Source organism: Camelus ferus, chromosome 11, assembly GCF_009834535.1.
Source record: "Camelus ferus isolate YT-003-E chromosome 11, BCGSAC_Cfer_1.0, whole genome shotgun sequence".
NCBI lineage: Eukaryota > Metazoa > Chordata > Mammalia > Artiodactyla > Camelidae > Camelus > Camelus ferus.
In genome coordinates, this window is record NC_045706.1 from 9959944 (window position 1) to 9978743 (window position 18800).

Here is an 18800-nt window from a genome sequence, read left to right on the forward strand (position 1 = left end):
GCAGTTCCTAGCTGGGAGGGGGGGCAGTTCCTAGCTGGGGGGGGGGCAGTTCCTAGCTGGGAGGGGGGGCAGTTCCTAGCTGGGGGGAGGGCAGTTCCTAGCTGGGAGGGGGAGCAGTTCCTAGCTGGGGGGAGGGCAGTTCCTAGCTGGGGGGTGGGCAGTTCCTAGCTGGGGGGGGGCAGTTCCTAGCTGGGGGAGGCGATGCTTCCAAACGTAACACCACTGCACTTGCACCAGCTGAGCCCAAAGCTGCTCCTTTTCGTAGAAGAGCAGCTGACATCCTGCCAGATCCTCCAGGACCTAAATACAATTAACGACTGGAGAAAGACGACAAGAGAAATTTATGTGCATAACACCCCCGTGCCATTTGAAAGTCTGAGAGCTTGGTGGTTTGGGGACAGACACAGCTTCAGTGAGAGGTTCTATTTACAGAGCCTGCTCCGAGGCAAAAGCCCCAGGCATCTGGGTGCTGGGATTTCAGACGGCCCTGTTCCACTGTTCTCATGTCCAAAATGGCTCCTTCAAACTACAGTCAACTTCGCCAGTGCCTAGACACATGATACTGAGTTCAGTTTAATTTTCTGTAAAAAATATACAGAAAATCAAAAATCTGACATGCAGAAATGAGGCCACAATGTGATAATTTAAGAAAAAGTGCAATGAGAACAACAAGGCCTCTGCAAACACAAGGAACTGGGAGCTGTATTCTCAAGCCCATTCTTTTCAAAGAAAAACACGTGACTCAGGTGACGTGTAGAAGCAATGAAACGCTCCTGGTCACAGGTGGGCCACAGCGACACGCCTGCACGACACGCGTCTCCAGAGCGCGGCTGTGTCTCGCTCCATGTTGGCTTGTCACTATGGGTAACAGCACGTCTTTTTACTTCATTCCCGGGGTGTATTTATTCCAGTAGAAGATCCAGTTTAGGGAGGTTTTGGAGGCTGCTATCTTCTTTTTAAGCTCAAACAGAACATTACAAAACGTGGGCTCCCTCCCGTTTACAGTCGGCCCCGACGCTCTGCCCATCTCAGAGCTGATGCAGCCGGTGCAACAACCTTGTTTCTGATCCTTTCCCTCTCACCGCTCCCTCTTTCCTGGCTCGGGTGAGTCAGAGTACGGATCTTTCTCGATGTAACAGTTTCCTCCCAGGCAGCACCACCGAGCGAGGAACTCAAACACCCACCCACGGCACACGCCCCCTGCTCAGCACGCACAACCCAGCAAAGGATATCTGTGTCCTCACTGACTTCAATCGCACCATACTTGATGCAAGCTTCCACGAACAGGGCTGCTCTGTCGAAGTACCTCATGCTGCTCAACAGAACCAAATACAAGTCAGGCGTTGTGATTCACAGCATCTGAATGCAGAACCAGCCCGGGGCGATGTCCTACATGAAGACTGGTACACGTGCTCCCCGGAACCCTGAGTGCTACATCAGTCACACCGCACCTTTCTCAGCCCTGGCTTGTAGGGGGAAGGTGGGAGAAGTCTCACTTCCCTAACCCCTCGCTCTTTTTAATGAACACTTAAAAAAATGTGAAATGCACAGAAATCTAGAGCTAGGACGACGATCCATGTACCCATTGTCCAGAGTTAACACGTGTTCTTCAGCCATATTTGCCTCAACCTGCGTCCCTAAGTGTTAAATAAATAAAATGTCCCATGAGAAGTGATGAGTATTAAACTTCAAGATCCTCAGAGGGGACACCTCCAACTCGCCCCCTTCCTTCACCCTCCCCACCGTTCTCCCCTTTGTCTCAGCTGTCCTACGCACAGCTGAACTGTCGCCAGTTGTCTGAAGACTTTTAATATTCTTTTTGAACAGGTACCTGCTAGATTTGACTAGTCTATTGGCAGGAAAGTAACACAGCCCCTAGAAGAAACGAAGAGTGAATAAACGCAGACTGTCCTATCCCCTTTAGGTCTCCTTTTAAATAAACCTAAAAGGAGTGCTTCTCCTTTCACTCCAGCCATCCGTCGAGTCCTGCCATCTACCCGGCGGAGCCTCAGGACAGCAAGAGGCGACAAGTCACGGGTGATCCTGCCCAGCCGGGGACACTGGGTGTACCTGTGAAGCGTCTCGGCCACGCTGGAAAAGCAGCCCAGGGAGAGGAGGACCAGGAGGGCCTTTGACTTCTGGTTCACTTGTGGAGAGCAAAGGTGGTCAACCCACCGCTTTAAAACATCAGCGCACTCCTCAGAATTTAAACGGACCTGAGAAAGATGCCCACGTTAAAAACAAAGACATCCTGCACTATATAAGGAAAAACATAATTCAGCTGAAATGGGATCTGTTCCTAGGAAACCAACGCTAGGCTCTGCTTCATTCCACACCCCCTCGCCGATGCTGCTGCCACCACAACCAGCAGTGAGGGGGACCCGCACCTCTGGGATCTATGGGCCGGCATCACCGCTGGGCTGTAGTCTGGGCTCACACTCCAACAGGGAGAGGAGGCAGCTGTTTTCATGTAATTGCTACCAATGCAAACTCTGTTTTGCAATAAGAAATAAATTTATACTCAAAGAGGAGGAGGATGAAATCTGCAAGAAAATCTCTGCAAAGCAGCTCTGTAGCCAAAAATTGCTTCTAAATCCTAAAAGTCCTAAGTTCCAGACTGAACTTTCTACCCTAAATGTTCATGGCACCTACTAGAAACACCTACTTTTGCAAGCCACGCTGCCCGGTTCCACTCGCCATACGTCTGCAGGTAGCGGCAGGCGTCCGCGGCTTTGTCGATCAGGCAGAGCAACTGAACACCCTCTGGAAGACAAGACAGCAGCCCCTCAAGTGACACTGAGCTGTCTCTCTGACAGGTCACTAAAGAGTAAAATCACCACTTGACTTCATCTTGTCCTGTACATTTTATACCTACTGGAGACATTCCCGAATTAAATTTAAAATAAAATCTTAAAAGTTTTACAACGTTCCACTCAAGTAACCAGGGTTGGAAGCACAAATACAGCCCAGAAAACAAGCAAGTAAAGCATGCCTCATTCACTAGTTTTCATCGTTTCCGTGTGCCCAGGGTTGTCCAACTGGTGCCCACTGCCTTGGCAATTATTAACAGAGTCCCTTTTACTCTTAAAAAGCTGTTCTGCTTTAGATGATTAAATTATGTGGTCATCTTATAAACTGCTAGCAATACCCTTCTATTCTTCTCCAGTGTATACAAAAGAGAAAGAACTATCCCTAATAATAAAATGACCAGGAATGGGCCCGAGTTTCCAGAGTGCTGACAAATATCCCCACAGAGCATGCCTTACCTGCCAGTTTCCCATTGGCAATCATGTTAGTTGCCACCAGCTTAATGGTGCTCTGGGAGGGGCCCGACGAGGTGACAGTTGTGACCAAACAGGCTTTCAGTGAATCACAATAATAATGCTGGTTATCTGCACTTGTTTCCAGTAGTAACTGCACAGCTCTGTCTGTCTAATAAGAGAAACAGTGTTTCTAATTATGAAACCATTTTCCCCCAACATAACCTTTTAAAATTCACAATTTACAGCTTAAAGATCATTTTCACTTTCAAAAATTTGTTCGTGAACACTTTGCTTACATACACACAAGTTGAACAAAAGCACAGCACTGCTTCTCTGAGACGAATGTGAAACCACAGTCTGGTTCGCACAGGTGCTTATGTAAGCTTTGCACCAGTCAATTCCAAGACACAAAACAAAACGAAACAAAACAAGTTAGGCCTCATGTGACGTTACAGAAGCCAAAATTACAAGCTGGTTAACCATACATTTTTGCTTTCTCAGAATGTCTGTTGGTCTTATTTTGAGAGAAAGCACAAATTTACACTTACACTTCCAGGGAGATGCTATAGTGTGCGCTCGATATGTCATGCCGTGAAACGGTAATCAGCTAGCAACTCCACAAAAACATGATGTTATGAAAACTGACATACTTGACCCAAGAGAAGTAGCTGGTCTGTACATTTCCTTGTATGATCGTAAGTTGACCGTTTTACTTCCTGGAGGTTAACCCTTTCCAGCTGAAATTTCTAGAGTAGAAAAAAAGAAAATTGAGCCTGGATTTTAAGACTTCTGAATTATTTAAATTTTACTACACTTAAAGTGATTTTAATGAAAGTTACTTTGACTTCTGAGGTTACTAGGGAATCAACTTTATAGCAGTCCAACAATTTAATATGAATTTGAGAAGAAAAGATGTTGTAATTATTATAATCTGTGTGCAAGTCTGCCTGTTTACAGAAACAGGTACTTCAGTAGAGCTGGAAGAAAAGTCCCAGTGTGTAATTTAGTCCTCTACAGGTCAGAAAAACATGCAACTACCCTTATATACAAAGAACAGCAAATTCAAACCAAGTATATGAAGTATTTGTTATTCACAGAAAATTAATAAAATTAAAGATTAAAATGAACCCTCTAAGTTAAAAATTTTAAGACCAAAAGAATTAAAGGACTGTTAATAGTAAAATTTTAATGTCTATTAAAAAACTCAGTAAGCGTTTATAAGCTTTCAAGTCCTGAGTCAGGCCCTTTTTATGTGAATGTGCCATGGGGCTCACTTCTATTATGTGGAACTTTACTTAGTTTGAAAGGTTCCCAAGTTTAAGATACTTACAAAGACGTAACTTTAAAGGTTTTAATATATGAAACACAATACCTGAAAATAGGCGTTTTCACAGAGTATGTCATAACATATATCTAGTGGGTTGTTTGCTCTGTCCTCCCGAGGGGCAGCTTCTTCAGCAGCTGGTGTCCTCACGGCCTTTTCCTGGGACAAGCTGTGCAGGTAGTGGGCAGCGACGGTCCAGAAGTGCAGCTCTGATTCATCACCATAAAGCCTGACAAGGAGGAAACCAAAATGCCCACTGAACTCACACCGCAGACCTGGGCCGGGTGGGGGCCTCTCACAGTAGCTTGAAGTCCTGGGAGCGCAGTGCTGGCACGTGAGCGACCACGTGCTGGGCGGGGTGAGAGAGGGGAAGCGGCAAGTTCTCCAGCCTGTCACTGGGTCTCAGACAATACAGGGCCCGGAGTGCAGGGGGCGCCTTCAGACCCAAACCTCTCTGTTCTGCGTGAAGAGCGACACCAGGGTTTGGAAGCCTAGGCCATGATTTACCTGGTCTGCCGTTAGCATTCCTTTCAACGCAGACCGTAGCATCACATTGAGGAAGAAGTTTCTCTGGGATAACTGACTAGATAAGGTGTGGAAATGATACGCTATTTATTCTCTGGGGAGTGGAGGGAAATTCCTTTTTAATAAGGGATAACTCTACTGTACAGAGCGAATGTATAGGTTATTACTTCTAAAAATACATTTAAGGACACGCACTTTGTAGCTAACATTTTAAAAAGCTGTCTGTAGGAGGGAGTCTTTTCAATAGAGAAGGCCTAGATCTCATATTTAAAAAGTATTTTCCCCCCATTTGTAGTACTACTTTCAAAATTAACTGTAAACCGAATATAAAGGATGAACTGATATATTTTCTAAAATCTAAGAGTCTGGTCTTAACAACCTTAATAAGAAGGAGAGTTAACGTGAAATTCTCCATCCCTTACACAGGATACTTACACACAGAACTCAGTGTTACCTGGAAACAAGCAGGCATCTCTGCAAGAGAGTGAATTCCGGATCGAGCAGGAGTTTCTTTATGTCACTGCAGAGAGGAATCCAGACAAAGGTAAGACAAAATTTTTGAACCCAACAATAAAGGAGATAAATCAATACTCTTAAAATGGAAAATTCTACTCAAAGGGTATGTTTAGAGCTTATGAAAGAAGTCCCTGTGCCATGACCCTAACACTGCAAACGCTTACAGGGCCTAGAGGGTGTCCAGGCTTGGAGAAGTAGTGCCCACCAACCCCCACAGCTCGAGGCTCTAACTCTCATTCACCTTCTAGAAGCGGTTCAACTCACGTTTTTGAAAACATGAACAGCTGCCTAACTACAGGAACAAGAATGTCATCGTCGATAAAAATGATTTTACTGATAATCTTCAGAAACAGTATATACTTTAAAGAAGATGCATTCAGAATTTATTTTTGGAAGTATTAAAAAAATGAAATAGATAAGGAAGAAAGGCTAGTGTTTTCACAAATTGGTATTTCTAAAATGCCAATACAGAGTATTTATACATCAGGAAGCAGGGGAGCTAGTCCTTAAAATCTACTCTTTTCCATTTAAATGTAAATGCTAACCTTTGGAGAGAGAAAACAATAAAGTAATTATTCTGAATTTGACATCAATAAACTATTCTATTATCATTAATTTATTAAACATTAAAATATCTGTGGCAGATTCTCCATTGCAAAAATATGTTACATTTCACCAAGAATACCTTGTGGACCCACATTTTTCTACTTCCTTTCCAATATTATTCCCAGTATGTATTTTTAAATGCTCTTGGCTCCAGGAAGCATGTTTATTTCTTAGCCAGAACTGTGCACACAGAGCACCTGACATAGAGAACTCACTTTAGAAGAGGGAAGCTGACACAGGAGACTCGCCCTGTGCACACCCCCTGACACGAGGCTCCGCCGGGGACGCGTGGTGGAGGCAGGCTGAGCCACACAGATGCTCACACCGCAGCCTCTACTCCGGCCCCAACGTATAGAGACTGACTTCTACAAAACAAAGATTCTCAAGGGAAACAAGCCTCTGTGAATGGAATGGTCTCTCTGTGAGCCACTAATATTTTCTAAAACAAAGCTTATGTTTCTTTAAAAAAGCCTAAATCATTATATTTTTCTTTTTCATAGTCTCATCTTCTAGTAAAACATAGCTGAAGTGCTTACTTAGATAATGAGTTCAACTGCTCCTGAAGAAGAGTCTTTATTTCTTCATTTTCTGGATAATCACTGTACCAAGAAAAGATTTTAAATGAGTTCATTTTTCTCTTCATTTATAACCATTTACTTCTTTACCAGAAAAAAAAAAAAAGCTGTGTTAACATAGAAATAACTTCTTTGCAGTCCTTGGTTAAAAACCTGGTTGTACACCAAAATAGCAACAGTCTCCTCAGGAACCTACCGGTCATCTTAATGCTTTTATCTTAGTTAGTCAAAACCAAGAAATGAGTGAAGAAAGTCTCCTTGGCTTTCAAGAAACCAGAAAATTTATCAGTGAGCTCACAAAACTATTAGGTTTAGATTCATGTTAATAAGGAACTTAGCAATGACTAAAGGAATTTGCTCATTCTGCTCTGCAAAATGGACGTTCATTTCTCTAAGAAGATACCTCTTGGAGAATGGACACCTCATCACATTATTCTGTGTTTTTAATTCCCCTAACCCAGGCCTACCTACACACTCCGCATGGCATAAGCTCTGTTAACACTTGTGGTGGTTTAACTGATAACTACTAATAACAGTTTCTGTGAATTTTTTTTTGCAACAAGGCAGCTGTAAAACATAAAATACCTCTGAAGTAGGCCCCTTCATGCTGTTTTTAAAAAGAATTAACCTTGGCCCAAAATCCTCCTGGCCTCAACTGTCTCTCTTCCCACATGTTTGGCTGTAAGACAACCACACAGCCACCGAGAGCAGCGTGCTACACACAGCTGCCCGCAGCCCCACACTTCCCCAAAGTCCCCGCCGGGTGAAAACCAGTGGCAGATTAGGGATCGTTCAGTGTGTCTGCCATCACTGCCTCAGTGTGGTTTTAAGGTTCCAATCCCTCTGAGCCCTAGAGTGCAGGCCACTGCTGATGTTCATGGGTGTCCTTCAGTCTAAAATCAATTATGGGGGAGGGTATAGCTCAAGTGATAGAGTGCATGCTTAGCATACACAAGTCCTGGGTTCAACCCCTAGTACCTCCTCTAAAAATAAATAAGTAAACCTAATTACCTACACACTCCCCTACCAAATAAAAATAAAATAAAATAAATTAAGAAAGGAAAACAAAAATGCAAAAAAACTTACACTTGAGAAATATCCAAAGAATACTGTCCATTCCAAGGCTGGTGGAGTAAGAATGCCTTCAAGGCGAGAGAGGCCCTTGGAACAAGGAGATATGGGCACCACACAGGCTCTAGACAGAAACAGATTTTTGTTTTAACTAATAAAATGTTACACAACTATAAAGCTTCAGCTATGGACAGTTTACAGAGAAGTCAGCAGAGAATACTGTATAAATCTGATGGCAACTGAGAGAATATATTCAGTGTAACCACAACCTAGGACACATGGGCTAAGAGCTGGGGAGAAAGTTAGACTGAAGTCTCTGACACCACGGTGACTCTGTTTAAAGTGCATGGTAACAGCATCACACTAGAGGTTATTAAACAAGTCTCAAACTCTTGGATTCATTTTAGATGCTGCTGAAAAGAATATTAAGTTTGTCTTATGACATTTTATGCCCCTGATAATAAGCGTTCTCCAACTTAAAAAGAGGAATTTCAATTTTCTACATCTGTCTGACCTCCCGCTTTACCAATGGGGCAGGGTGGGGGTCAGGGGAGCTGTCAGACAAATGTAAATCAGGAAGAAGAGTAAGCTATTCTAAGAAAACAAACAGATTTGAATCAATGTATTATGATTTTTCTCCACTTGTCATCAAGGAGAACTGAAGAAAATATATTAAATATTAATTATATCAATGCCTATGACCTAAAATGATTTTGTTTTTATCCCACATCAGTAAGTCCAAAACACATTTCTAATTCCTCAAAATAGAAATATATTATGTCAAACATATTTTCCCAAGATCAAATCAGCACATATCGGGCAGCAAACACACAGACATCCTTTTCCTAACTCCATATTTCCACTGTCACCAGTTTTTATTCTTTGACATTTATTGAGTGTTGTTCTGAGTTTAAAGTTCAATTTGTGGAATACATGCACAATTTTATTGACTTTTCCCCATTACCATTTTAAAAATTTTCCCTTTGTGGCTGAGGCTGTACCACTAGAGACTGGACAGGAATGATTTTTTTTTTAAATATTAGGAAAACTTTAAAAGAAAAATGTAATCTAAAACATGGCTGCAAGTCACATGTTCAAGTACAGTATTAAGTATGGGTTAATGATGGGCTCCAATTCTGTAGTCGGTTTAATTTAAAAACAAGCTACCTTGGCTTTGGAGATTTTTAGACTCAAAATTTAAATTAAAGGTCAAAGAAAAGCTTCTCAAACATTAGATTATATCTGCATACTTCTTTACCTAGAACTATTAACTAAGAAAAATCATCTCTGAAGTTCCCTCAACTTCCTTAATAACTCTAGGTTTAAAATTAATATCTCTACTTTCCTAGGAGGGGGTCCTGCTACTTCCGCAGCGCTGGCAGGTGTCTCTGGGACAGACAGGGGAATGCTCATGGGATTGCTCAGTTTCTGGCATCACCAGATGGCAATCACAGTTACAGAGTAAGAAGTGGTGGTACCCAAATACAGCGGCAGGGGTGCGGCAGTGACAAAAACAAAAGCACACCTAACATAAGCGAAAGGCAGCCGAGGCAACATTATAGCAACTTGGCAGGGCCCAAGCATGAACATCACAGGAAGGGGCAGGTTTTCAAAACGCTACTGTCTCTGGATAAGGCAGATTGACTCTGAAAAGGCACAAAACTCCCCAGAGCTGACAGTTTCTATGATGAAACTCAGGAAATCACCAAACAAGTCTCCCAGGAAACTTTTTATAGATCAGACAGCCTAGAGTATACACCAAAGGAATGCTTGGAGAATACTTAATGCAGGAAGTTTTTTGGGGTTTTTGTTTGTTTGTTTAGTTTCCTGCTTTGCTCCAATTAGGATCAAAATATAATTAGGATCAAAATATCTGTCTCCATCTAAAAGTATCTTCCCAGGATGAACACTGCATTTCATCAGACAAAAGCTGATTTTCAAATTGATTGATGGGTACACTCAAAATCTTCTCATTCTTTTTTAAAAGTCACATTGGGGTTATTTATACTGAAATATTTTTCATTCTAGTAAAAAATCTCAAAACAATCATACAAAAAAGATGAGGCAGTGCAGTCATATCATTTTGTTTAGACTGGCCCTCTAACAAGTCATAAGATAGGCATCAAAATTCATGACACTCAGGATACTTTCCAAAGTGATTTTCCCATGATATACAGCTGTGAAAGACGTGAGGTTCATTATTAAAAAGTCAGCAGCACCTTATTACTAGATTCATGTCCTCTGAAGAGTTCTCCTAAAGTCTGGGGAAGTCATTTTTATAAATGCAAACATCTTTGATCTTTTAACAGAGCACTCAGAAAAGGGTCAAAGAAGGAGTGCTTAGTAAACCAGAGTTGGGAAATGACTGACGTCTGCAGTTACAAAGAGTTTAGCATCTCAGAAGTAAAAACATTCAAGCTTTAAGTTAATATGTTTTCTTAAACTCAGATTCCTAGAAAGCAAGACTGAAATGAGACAGAAGCAGCCCCCTCCCCCGGAAGAGAAGGGCTGGTATAAAATAAACAGGTTTCAAAGCATGCTTTCCTTACAACTGCATACCGGTCAGCTCCTGCTCATCCATTCTAAAACACGTAGACTTCATGGACATCTCCAGGACTCTGATACACCCGTCATCTGATGCCAGGATCACTTTATCTGACGTACACCAGTCCACATCCAATATCCGAAACGTTACATTTCTTCCACTTCTTAAACTGCTCACCATCTGAACCTTCAAGAGTGAATTTGATTGTCACTTTCAGAAAGAAAAGATGCTTATCATTCTGGATTCAACGATCAAGAAAAGACAGTGCCTGTAGCAAAGGCCCAGTTCCCATTTAAAGCTGAACGTCTTTGGCAATCTATTTTCCACATGCAGACTGCATCTTAAAGGTCCCAACAATAGTGATAATATTAAAAATCTGCTGAGCTGTCACTTTCAGAACAGAAATACCGTAAAAGAAAAATTTAAAAGGAAGACAACTGTTTTAAGAAGTCTGACAAGCCCATTACATGGTTTTCATTTCTAAGTCAGAAGGAAGGAAAAAATACATAGCTCCCATGAGCACCGGCTTCATGTGTGGAGCACCCACGTGCAGCTGGGCCTACCTCTTTAGTGTCCCAGACTTCAGCTCCATCATTGTACATCGCTATTAATTTTTGGTTTCCTTTACCAGGGGCAAAACGAATCTTCCTCACCCAGCTTCGGTGTGTAGGTATTCCTCTGCAGACAAACAAGAAGCAAAAACCAAAACACCACTAGGATGCAGAGTAACATCTCATCACTGAGAGATATGTCCAATGTTTCTTTCTATTTCTGTTTTTGACAAGGTCTAGTGATGTGACGGGAGAGTCACTTTGCTTTCTGGGACGGGGGTCTGTCCCTTAACAGCAGCTGGAATAATGTCCCAGTACTCCTGCGTGGACCACCTAAGGATCTTCTATGAATGGTTTAGAGTTTAGCTCAAGGCCCTTCCTCCCAGGTTCAGTGACAAGAGACCCAAGGGTCCAAGCTATACATGATCACATTTGGTGAGCCTGCTTACTACCAAGCCACAAGCCTCCAATGGAACCACATCGAGGGTTTTTGTTTTTTTTTTTAACCAAACAAGATTGCATTCTTGACTCATACCTGGATACTCTCCCTTTCAAATCCCAGAAATTTAAATTTCCATCCATATCTCCAAGAACCAATGTATCACCTTTCCAAGCGATGCAGGTAATACTACCCATGCTCCCCTAGAAAACAACAGCAACACAGACACATCAGTTCCACCAACTTATCAGCATCATAACAGAGAAATATTTTTACTTAATAACTCTGATGAAATAATAAAGATATTTTAATAAAACACAATTATAAATGGTTTTGCTTTAGTTTGAACATCAAACACTAAAGAAGTTTAGACACTAAAAGAGCTACCAAGCATTTCGATTTCAACTAAGAATAGGAGATTTCAATTTGATAGACATTAAGTTATCTGAACTAGATTTATAGAGAAGGGATGTCTTCTGAGGAAGAAATACTTTAGAGAAAAGAAAATTAAAAGAAGAAAAAAAGAGAAGAAAAGGACACCTTTTCAAGACAGCACTTGTCTCCAAGCTATCTGTCACTGCAAAAGGATAAATAAATCTATTCCAGGGGAAACTCAAAGCTGTTTTATAATTAATTGTTCAGCAATTTTTCTATTGAAAAAGAAGATCCATCACTATGTGGTATACTTGAAACTAACATAATATTGTACATCAACTATATTTCAATTAAAAAAGAAAGAAAGAAAAAGAGGATCCAGCTTCACTGATACCTTCTGGAATAATGAAGCTGGAGAGATTCCATATACTGAATGCATCTGCATAATGTGAATTCACAGAAAGCTCTGCAGAGAAGTTATATATGGAAACACAAATATAAGAAAGAAACACTATTGTAATAAATCAAAGCGCGGGGAGGAGACTGCAGCTCTAACACGTGCGTGGAGGTAGTGTGACAGAGCGCCCAGGCGCCTGGGTTCTGGGGCCGACTGCCTGGGCTTGAATCTGAGCTTTATTGTTCAGTTTGCTGTGTGATTTGGAGCATGTCCGCGTAATCTTCCTGTGTCTAGGATCTGTCATCAATAAAGTAGGGTGAGCTCATAAAACTTGAGGAGTTCCTATTAGCATTAATAAATTTATACAGGTAAAGGCCTTAGGAAAATGCCTGCCACACAGTAAACAGTCAATGCATGCTAGCTGTTAAATAATGTTATTGCTCAATTACTTGTCTACTTATTCTCTATTTATATTAAAAGAAATCTTGCTTCTGCACTTGTAGAACAATATAAAAATTCACATGTTTAGTTCTCATGGTAGCAACAGTAAGAAGTAGGGAAGCTCCAAGGGTTACCAAATTGGCTATTAATAGACTTGCACACACACCAAGTACTGTGTAAGTCCTAGTGGCAGTCAAGAAATAAAAGAAAAAGCTGGATTAAAAAAATGAGCATTTTAATGAATTCAATTAATAAAAAACTTAGAAAGCTATGTTAAATAAACAGAATTCTGTATTAGTATAAAGCAACACTCCAAGATCTTACTTCTAGTCTCCTGACCATATTAACAGAATTTTAAGAATTTGCCTTTATATTTCCTTTTTCAGTCTTGGAGACTTTTTTACATTTTATAATCTTACTTTCTAACTTCTAAAAATTAGAATATTAAAGTTTAAATCAGCCTAGAGAAATCAGCGTTACCAGCTTAGAATTACAAGTGATGTATTAATACAACTATACAATTAAACAATCCAGAACTTTCTACCTAAACTTTGTTGACAGGATACAAGCCACCTGGAGATACCAAGGTGCTTTCATTGGATGTGACACAAACTCGCTTTGTGGCTCTCCAAATAATCCCAAGAGAACCAATGTAAGATTTAAAATTCAAAAGAGTACTATTAGTTGCCACTGATATGTTGCCTACATGTAAAATACGATGTTCAAAAGAGAAGAAGTAAGGTTGACGGCAAAGCAGAGATACTCATGCCCTCCCACGGCTCCAGTTTTCTGCATAAAGGCAGTCAACTATAGGCTCTGCATGAAAACACAATTTAAAACATGGCAGCTTTGCCTTCTTTCCACCATCTTTATATACTTGTACAGCTCTGGGGCCAAAATTCGGAGGGAAAGTTTCAACTCAAAACAAATGTTTAATACTTTACCTTTGGGAGGAGGGTAAGGTAAATACTGGATTAAAATAAAGAAATAAAACCTCTGCCTAGATTCTACATATTAGTCACTTAAAAATATTTTGATTACTGAAAATACAAATAATGAACAAAAACGACTTTCTTGTCTACTAAGTATACAACAGATGCTTAATTTCTCTTCCCTAATAATAATCTGCTCTAAAGTATGTACTAATTTCACTGGAGGCTGGATCCTTATTAGGCTGGACATCCCTGAGGAAGCTGCTTCCAGCTGTGGACTAAAAGGATCAGGCAGGCAGAATAGAGACTTGCTACATCCTGACTTCAGAGCTCCACACAAAGAGGCAGAATCTTAAAAGCTATGTGGCAAAATTATCATCCTGAAAGAAGCACTTACAAAAAAGGAAAATTCATGTCTAATGTTTCAAAGTTTTAAACTTTTTTAAGGTGGGAGGAGACACAGAATCCCCAAAATTATTGGATTATTTCTATTCTAATCTCAAATGTGAAGTGATTAGAAAACAAAGAGACTAAGCTGCTTGCAAGTGGCCCTAGTGGAGCTCAGATGGGGGTGTTCTCTGGGGTTCTAAAGGAGGAGCCACGAAAGCAAACTGATTCTCTAAAGGACAGCTCTTTACAACCGCAGCTCTTACGTCCACACTCTTTTTTTAACAGTTTTTTTCTCTACACACTTAGGTTACTTTTCCTACTATAACTACTAAACGTCAATCTTTCACATTTGCGTTATTTTCGTCCTTTCAAACAAGTGAAAAATTTTGGCAATATTAGAGAGCTCAAAATAAACATTGCTAAGTCTCAGATATGACTTGTTCTATATAACAGTAAAAACAAAATTATAGCTTGAAAAGCACTTTCGCATGTTAGTTTCTATCATTAGTAATGAAGGCTGTTTGGATGCCCTCAATTCTTCTGAAGTTGTTAATCAGGAGGATGTGGTAGCCAGCCCCTAAGAGGCTCCCACTGATTCTGCCTTTGGTATTCATGTCCCTTGGTAGTCACCTCTCCCAATGAACAAGGCTGACCTGTGAACCGACAGCATACTGCAGAAGTGGGACTTCTGAAAACTAGGTCCTAAAAGACACTGCAGCTTTCTTTGTACTCTCTTTGATCACTCGCTCTGGAGAAAGCTAGCAGCCGTCTCTGAGGACACTCAGGCAGCCCTACGGAGAGGTTCACATGAGAAGAACTGAGGCCTCTCGTCACAGCCAGCATTCATTTTAATGCCGTGTGAGTGTGCCATCTTGGAAGTGGATCCTTCCACCCTGGCCAACATCCTCACTGCAACCTCACAAGACTCTGAGCCACCTGTAAAATATAGGGGTTGGCATTCGACTAAAACATTTCATTTTTAGATGGCAATTTTAAATAAATAAATATACATTTTTAAATTTCATGCCTCCACTTAACAATTAGAATACTATTAATTAACAAGAACATTTTCTTAATCCATCCATTAAAAACAACTTGTGGATACACACTGACAAAAATTATTAGCTACAAAACCTTAGAGAACTCCATAAGGTCATAGGAGAATATATATGTAATTGAATATTAATAATATCTTTACACCTATAACCTGAATGCTATTATCCAAAAATAATACCAGATTTTAAGTCGAATCCTTCAAGGTAATTCCTGAAATGGAAAGAGGAGAGACACTGGAGACAGACAGGCATACCTGGGTTTAAAACACTGTTCTGCCAAGTCACTGGGCTGGGCAACCTGGGACAAGTTACTCATTATCCCTCAGTTTTGTCACAGGTAAAATGGAAATAATTTCTCATGGATTATGATGGGGATAAAAAAACAGTAGCACAAAGTATTTAACTAAAACAGTTATAATGTTATCCCCAGCAATATGTAGCAAGTTTAATCAATGATAATACCTCCTCAGTAAAGTTTATTCACATTAAACTTTTCTGAAATAGCTTTCCAACCTAACTATGGTTTCACTGGAGGTGGAACCAGTAAGATCTTTAGTAAGAAATCTTAATGAAGATTTAATCATGGGTTGGACTCACATCTGGTGGAATCCGAGCACTATCTTTCACTGAGTTTCCTTCCACAGTGAGATGGTAAACTTGGCCATCGGTATCAGTAAACACAAAATGCTCCCGGGCAGAGATGTTCTGACTGAGTTCTGATTTACTTTCTGCCTCTTGCAACAAGCTTTGGGATAGAGAAAAATAAGATAAAGATATTTCTTTTCCCTAGAGTGACATAATTAATTAACTTCCCCAAAATACAGATACATTAACAGGAGGTCAAAACCATTAAAAAAAAAAAAAAAAAGCTGAAACTAATCTTTGCCCAGCAAAAACAGGTAACAGGGAGACACAAATGACTCCTAATACCACAAGAGAATGCTTACCCCGTTCAGAAGAACGGAGTGATCTAGACTCCACACAAGACAAAAAGCCTCTTGGCTGTTTCTGATGCAGAAAGCACCTCAGCAGAACAGAGGCCTTACCGAGACCCATCATGCTCCCCGATGGTTTTTATTTGTAAATTTCATGGGAACGGGATGGTACATAAATTAGAATTCCTAATACATTTTCTTTGGTGAACATAAGTGACGATATGATCCATCTGGATATTCACACTACATTCACTTGAACTTCGGAAGGGCACTGAGAATGACCATGTTAATTAATGGGTGCTGCTGTGTGGGTACCACTGCTCACTGCACCAAGCAATGCAATAACAGGACAAAGGCTTCAGTAACATGGGTATGTACTGAAATACCAAAGTATGTTCAAAAGCAGACTAGAGGTGCTTTGGGATGACACTTATTAAATTCCCAACCATGACGTGGATATTACAAGTGACAGAGGCGGAAGCAGTGCACCTGATCACGGATGACTCCACAACACTCAGCTCCGTATCCGAGACCACGGTCTGGCGGGCCATGGCCTCTCGGGTAGCCAGCTGCTTCTTTCTCAGGCTCTTCAAGTTGTGAGACGGTGACCACTCCTGTGAAGCAGAGACAGACACACCTACACGTGTTCAGTTTCTCTGTAAAGAATCCTTTCAGAAGAGCCGGGCCTACTCGCCACTGCCCAGCATCATTTTTTATCACTACACACAAATTCACAATCTGTTCTCTGGTTTTACCTTTTTTTAGAAAGGCTGACTGAATGCATTTTTATTAGAGCTTATGTTAGAAGATTTTTATAATCTACCTCTATCTCCTTCTATCTCTAATCTTCAATTAGAGCTTAAGGTAAAAGAGTTTAATGGTAAACTCCAAAAGGTTTAAACTTTTGTTGCTTTCATTTTTAACAAAATGAAAATAATACATTTACTTTCAGGATCTCCTGCTCCTTACCGCCACCCCCTCCCCATCAGGTGCACAGGGTGAGATGACCATGCTTCTCCAATCATGGCCCACCGGCATCTATAAGTTCACTCCAAACCTCTCTTTTTATTTATTTATTCCTGCTTATTCTAATGCATTTTATCTAATAGCCTCTCATATGTATATATTCTTAACAGACAAATATTTTACATGCATGTATTTGTGGTTGACATAAACAGTACTACGCTATATATATCTCATCCTGTTTCTAACTCTTTTTACTCAGCACGATGTATTTTAAGTCCCACCCCTGTTCTTTCTGCTTGTTATGCAACACTCCATGGGTGCACCCACCAATTTTTAATCTGTTTTCCCAGCAAAGAACACCCGGAATGACTCCATACTCTTATCATGACAAATCACACTGCAGTCAATATCCTCACAGAAGTTCCTGTATGACCAGAAGCTGACCACTGGGGCACAGAGGATGTCCGTGTTTGTCTAAGTGCTGCCAGTTTACTCCGCAGAATGGCTTGACTGGTCTACATTCCTACCAGCAGTGCATAAGAATTCCTATAGCCCATATCATATCCACAAGGGAAGCTATCCAGCTTTCCAATTTTTGTTAGTCTAAAAGTATATCATGGTTATTTTACTTTGCACATCTCAAAACTGATGAGTTTGAGTATTTCTGCATATGTCTGTTGGCCTTTTAAGTTTCTCTGCTGGTCATCAATTGCTCACATGCTTTGTTCATCTTTCCCTTGGGGTTCCCAATGCTTCACTGCAGGAGTTCCCACAATAGTAACCCCTTAGAAGGATTAGTTAGTCCTTTGTCCATTTAGACACTAGAATATCTCTTCTTTTAACTTGTCTCCTGTGTTTAACTTTGACACTGGCATTTGTCACCGACTAGAAAGTATCAGTCCTGATGTTATCAAATTCATTAATTTTTTTTTTTTTTTTTTGCCTTTTGGCTCGAGCTTCTGATATCCTCTTCTGCTCCCAGAATACAAAAATAACCTTCTATATATTTGATCATATTAATTTTATAGCTTTGCTTTTTTTATATACTTAGGTTGTTAATCCTGTGGAGCCCACTTCTGAATATGGTATCATGTAAAGGTCCAGTATCTTTCTCCATAAAGTGAGACAGTTGCCCTAATACTGTCTACTAAACAGTGTCTCCCTCCCCTTGGATTTGTGTGCTACTTTACTGTATATTAAGTTCCCAAACATTCATGGGTCTGTTAATGAACTCTTTTGTATACTGATCCATTTCCTTTTCTTGGGCCAATGACATTGCTTTTATTGCTATCGTTTTATAATATGTACCGTATGGGGTAGGATGGGTCCCACCCCCACGTATACCTCTTACGTTACCCCTCTTTCTCCAAGGTTGACTTAGCCACTATGAACTTTCTTTTTTCATAAATATTTTAGAATACATTAATGTTCCTCAAAATATCCAAATTTTCAATTGGAATAATGTAATACGAGTTTAACCTAGCTAAGAAAATAAAAGTTATCTCCATTTATTTAGATCATCTTCTCTGAACACACATTTTTGACAAGAAAATACACAGCAGAAAAGATTTCAATTCAAGCTAAAGAAGAATATTCACCATATATATACATACCTAAATAAACTGTTTAGTACTTAAATTGTAACTTACCAAAGCAGTTATTGCAGGGAAGTTTTTGGACATTTCTCTAAGAATGGTACAAGTCCTAACGTCCCATAACTCCAGGGGCTTATCTTTGAATACAACTGCCAAATACTGCCTAAAATAAACACAATTACAAAATAAGCCCCTTTTTGCAAAATTTTCACCATAAGTAGTGCAAATAAAGTTCAGTAAATAGGAAAACTCAGATGACACATTCTAAAAGAAAATTTAAGCTAAAATTTATATGGAAA

At 40.3% G+C, this 18800-nt stretch overlaps 1 protein-coding gene across 3 annotated transcripts in view; it reads right to left on the reverse strand.

The window, feature by feature from the left end:
- The window catches only part of WDR11 (WD repeat domain 11), a 48291-nt gene that overhangs the window by 1266 nt on the left and 28225 nt on the right, over window positions 1-18800 (reverse strand). For 2 of the 3 annotated variants that reach the window (XM_006192916.3, XM_014566235.2), the window contains exons 14-28: window positions 18556-18664; window positions 16430-16554; window positions 15603-15750; window positions 11512-11618; window positions 10989-11103; window positions 10440-10611; window positions 7896-8004; window positions 6771-6833; window positions 5567-5632; window positions 4636-4816; window positions 3914-4009; window positions 3267-3432; window positions 2666-2763; window positions 2071-2216; window positions 1233-1312 (exon numbers count right to left, since the gene is read on the reverse strand). In XM_006192916.3, coding sequence (XP_006192978.1) covers window positions 1233-1312; window positions 2071-2216; window positions 2666-2763; window positions 3267-3432; window positions 3914-4009; window positions 4636-4816; window positions 5567-5632; window positions 6771-6833; window positions 7896-8004; window positions 10440-10611; window positions 10989-11103; window positions 11512-11618; window positions 15603-15750; window positions 16430-16554; window positions 18556-18664 — 1781 coding nt within the window. Of the gene's footprint in view, window positions 1-1232; window positions 1313-2070; window positions 2217-2665; window positions 2764-3266; window positions 3433-3811; window positions 4010-4635; window positions 4817-5566; window positions 5633-6770; window positions 6834-7895; window positions 8005-10439; window positions 10612-10988; window positions 11104-11511; window positions 11619-15602; window positions 15751-16429; window positions 16555-18555; window positions 18665-18800 lie in introns of those variants that run through there. The other variant, XR_004323755.1, reaches the window with a different exon arrangement.